This window comes from Galeopterus variegatus, unplaced genomic scaffold (assembly GCF_000696425.1).
Source record: "Galeopterus variegatus unplaced genomic scaffold, G_variegatus-3.0.2 Scaffold259, whole genome shotgun sequence".
NCBI lineage: Eukaryota > Metazoa > Chordata > Mammalia > Dermoptera > Cynocephalidae > Galeopterus > Galeopterus variegatus.
In genome coordinates this window covers 192,077-196,148 of record NW_007726370.1, presented here as the reverse complement: position 1 = coordinate 196,148, position 4,072 = coordinate 192,077, and the positions used below count along the sequence as shown (strand labels likewise).

The 4,072-nt window shown below is 39.2% G+C and overlaps 1 protein-coding gene across 1 annotated transcript in view; it reads right to left on the bottom strand.

The window, feature by feature from the left end:
• The window catches only part of PHIP (pleckstrin homology domain interacting protein), a 132,216-nt gene extending 131,785 nt beyond the window's left edge, over positions 1-431 (bottom strand). The window contains exons 1-2 of the mRNA XM_008566644.1: positions 204-431; positions 16-88 (exon numbers count right to left, since the gene is read on the bottom strand). Of these exons, the coding sequence (XP_008564866.1) occupies positions 16-88; positions 204-243 (113 nt within the window). The 5' untranslated portion in view covers positions 244-431. The remainder of the gene's footprint in view (positions 1-15; positions 89-203) is intronic.
• Between the last annotated feature and the right edge of the window lie 3,641 nt (positions 432-4,072).

Here is a 4,072-nt window from a genome sequence, read left to right as displayed (position 1 = left end):
GGCCCGGCCCGCGCCGCGCGCCGCCGTACCTGAGCTGCCTGCTGACAGGGTCCATCTTCCAGGAACCGGGCGATGAGGAAGTAGAGCTCTGCGCGGGAGAGAAGGACGGGGAGACACACAGGCTGAGCGGCCGGGCGGCGGGGGGCGGGGGACCGCGGGCGGAATCGCCCGGTGCCAGCGGCCCCGGCAGCCCCCCGACTTACCCGATCGCAGCTCCGAGAGGCCTTTCCTCTCACAAGACATGTTTATGGGTCACTTCAGGGCCGCTGGCGGGACACCCCGCCGCCGAGGGGAAGCGGGGATGGTGCCGCCGCCTGCCCTATAGCTGTCAGTGTGTATTCACGAGCCGAACCTCGGCTCCACCATTCAAGCAACGGCGGTGGAGGCGGAGGAGGAGGAAACAACAACTCTCAGGCAGCGGCTACGGCCGTGCCGCCTCCGCCACGGATCCCTCCGCCACAGAAAGGAGTCCGCCGCCTTCGCGGCCCCGGGCTCGGCTCAGTCCTCGGCCCGCGCCCCAGTCCCCCGGCACAAAAAAAGGAGTACCTTCGACCCCTCGCCCCAGCGCCTCGCATCCGGCGCGGCGCAGCCCCTGCCCTCTCCTCCCCGACCGGCGGTACGATTTATTTGTTAATTTCCAGTCGAAGATGTCGGAGTCAGAACCGCCGGTTGGCTGGAAGGCGCTTTCTCTGTGGAGGCCGTTCGCGGGAGGGAGGGGGCCGGGGACTGCTCCGCGGAGGGATCTGACGCACACGGAGCCGCAGCACAGGCTCTATTCAGCGGAGCTGGCTGGGGCTGAGATGGAAGTTAGTTTCTATGTAGCAGAAATAGGAAATAAATGAAGCAAAACTGCCCAAAGAGGGGAAATGCCCCAAGGATGGGTCTCACTCTCACGCGCGCATACAGACACACACGCAGAGAGCACTCTTACGCTGGGCAAACTCGGAATCGCGCTACCTTGCCCGAGTTGAATGATAGTGTTTGGTTTCTGTCTCTTGCCATGTGCATGTGTATAAATGCTGCGGATTGGCATCTGTGTAAGTCTTGTCCTGCGTTATTTCTGCAGCCTATGCAAGTGTTGTGTAATTTATTGAAGGGCTGTATATTGCAATAGAGGTTAGGACTGCTTTTCGTTAAGCACTTGCTTTTTGCAAACCCGTTATTTGCTGAAAGCCACCTCTGCATATTTCTTTTATTACTGCCATTGCCTTAAGCGTACATTTTTAAAATGTATTTTATTGTTAAACGGGCAAAGCGAACTCCTGATTTTGTACTTCAGATACTCTTTTTTCCTGATTACAAAAAGGCTAGTGATGGCTAATCAGGGGTTTGGGATTAAAGAACCTTAAAGCTTTTTTAAGTGTTTACAAAAAGAGACCATGTAAACCTGAGGAAAAGGAAAGGACGCTAATATTTATCTCTAACTGATCTGGAGGTTATTTAGTGAAAAATCAATAACCTACCGAAGGATATTGAAAGAGTATACTACAGTTTAGCCAAGGTGATTAGTGATTAATTTAAATTATCTGTGTATCTTGCAATTGACTTCGTCATGCTAATTAATGGCTTCTAATTTGAGGTGTAAACCATTACTGTTTACAGTTAATCACGGAAAGCCTTCTTGAAAACTGACAAAAAAAGAAAAATTAATCTTTTTGTAAATTAGTATGTAATTACAGGTTTTTATATGCTAAATCATACATCTGTGTTTTGCTGATGAGGATAAGGGCCTTTTTTTTTTTAAAAAAAAAACGAATATGGGTGAAATTAATGGAAACAATGGAAAAAGCCATTTGTTAGAAAACAAGGATACCAAGTGATATTTATCTCCAGATGATTTAAGCACTTTCCAAAAAGACTTGATAGTTAAATTTTTTTTAAGGATTACATTTTCAAGTGAATTAGAGCAGTCGTTCTTTTGTTAACATTTAACAAAAGATGCTCCTTTAAAATTTTAGATCATCAACTGCATTTTATGGGTCTGGTTTAAAAAGGTTATTTTGGGGGAAAGGACCAACAAGCTATATTGTGGTTTTCTCGATTGTTTCCTCAAGCCTTGTACCCTCCTAGCTCCTTACATTCCTAGTGGGAAATACTTGCTGCAACTGCCTTGGGCTGCACTGCAAGAATGCACTGGTGTGATGCTCTATACTAAAACCTCCAAAAATCATCATAAACGTGATGAAAAAGGGAGAAAAGCCTTAACCCCTTCGGAATAATAGGATGTAAAATTGCCTTTTGTAACTCAATCTTAATAAAATAAAAATGGGAGTTTAGCATGACTTGTCCTATGTCAGCCTACTTGTCAAAATAACTGGTTGTCTTGTTTTTGTTTCTGATTTTTTTTTCTTTGTCATGGCTAGCCTCAAATACTGAAAATATTTGCATCTTTAAAAACATTTAATTCTATTCTATTATAGGTAAAGTAGCCAGCTTGTAGATGGTTAGGTTTGAAAAGATAGACATTTTATATGCCTTTTTCACAATTGTATTTATTTCTATGACTGAAGCTACCTATTTCATCTTAACTTTTAAAAAAGTATTAGGGTTTTTGAATAATTGCGTTATTTTACATTATCATGATGTTCTTCAAATAAACAGATTTTAGGAACTAAAAATTATTGTTGGAATTTTCTGGTTTTGATGTGTTTGTATTAGTGATTCTTACTAATGGATGTTTTATCCTTGTGAAGGAAAAGAAACCAAATTATGACATGGAATATAAAATTACTCTGGATAAAGTTTTCCATATATATCTTGTATGTGGTGTGTAAACATAAAAAGCTAGCATGATTATCTCATGTATGCTTTTCATTTATAAGCCACGAAAGCTTTTTCCTAAGTTTGCTCCTGGTTCTTAGCTCCTAAAAAATTTTTCAGAAAAATTCCCCTTCTAAGTTTCTAAATATGATATTCCTGTCATTTTGATTAACCTTGGACAATGTTTATAGTTTCTTTTTCAAATATCTAATTTGAAGATAGATGTAACCCTGTCTTTGAACTAACTGCATGCATTGAATTAATAACAGTCTTTTTATAAGAAAATATACATTACCTACTAAAAATTAAAACTTCTCTTCAGCCAAATAAGCTCTTTGTTTTTAACAATGGATGTAAAATTGAATTTTACTAAGTCCTTCAATTGTAACAAATACCACATATAAACTTTTAATTTCTTTAAATGTAAAACACATTACTGAATTCTGGCATCATCAGTTAACTTGAGTCTTTTATTGTGCAAGTGTACACAAAAAGTCTGTACATATCAAGTAGAAAGAAAAATCTTATTTGGAAGTCCTATATTTTAGTTTCCAAAGCAATGACCCATGCAATTCTTTTCTCAGCTAACTCTTTTTGCATATAAGGATAGTTTGGATTCCATCTATATCCTTTCTATTTGTTTATTTTAACTTTTTCATGGACTTCAAAAATAAAATATCAACTTAAAAGGATCGTGCCTTTTGAACAGGAAGGCTAACAAAAAATAATAAAAGTTTGGAAAGCCCACAACTAATGTTTTTATATAAAAGTCTTTTTAGGAGAATTATAAAGTTTTCTTGCAATGTAAAAGTTTCTGTGAAATTCATCACTTCTTTTCATTTGGCATCACCAGAACAAGATAAACATTTAACAAAAATTTTGTCTTGATCTTGATAAACTAGTATTCTAATAAAATAATCATATGCTGCCATTTAAGTCCTTTCTGAGACAAAATGGGGTAGTATTCATAAATATAAAAATTCCATTACATATATGAAATTTGGTTTGTCTTCACTAATATGGTTAACAATATACAACTCAAAAATTTCTACAAGTACACCTTTTAAAATTATATGTTAAATCTTGTTTTTGTTTTGATGTTATATTTCTTTTATAGCAAAAGCTTTATGCTAAGAAGTACAGAAATGAAATAGTAGAAGACACTCATCTCCAAAAAATACCTTTTTAAAGTACTCGTCCGCCCCAAGAACAGAATACAACTATCAAAAGGGTCTTGTTTAACAAACCACACTTCTTGTGGCTTGCTCCCCAATATTGTATGTTTCCATCCAAGCCTGTCTGACTTTCTCAA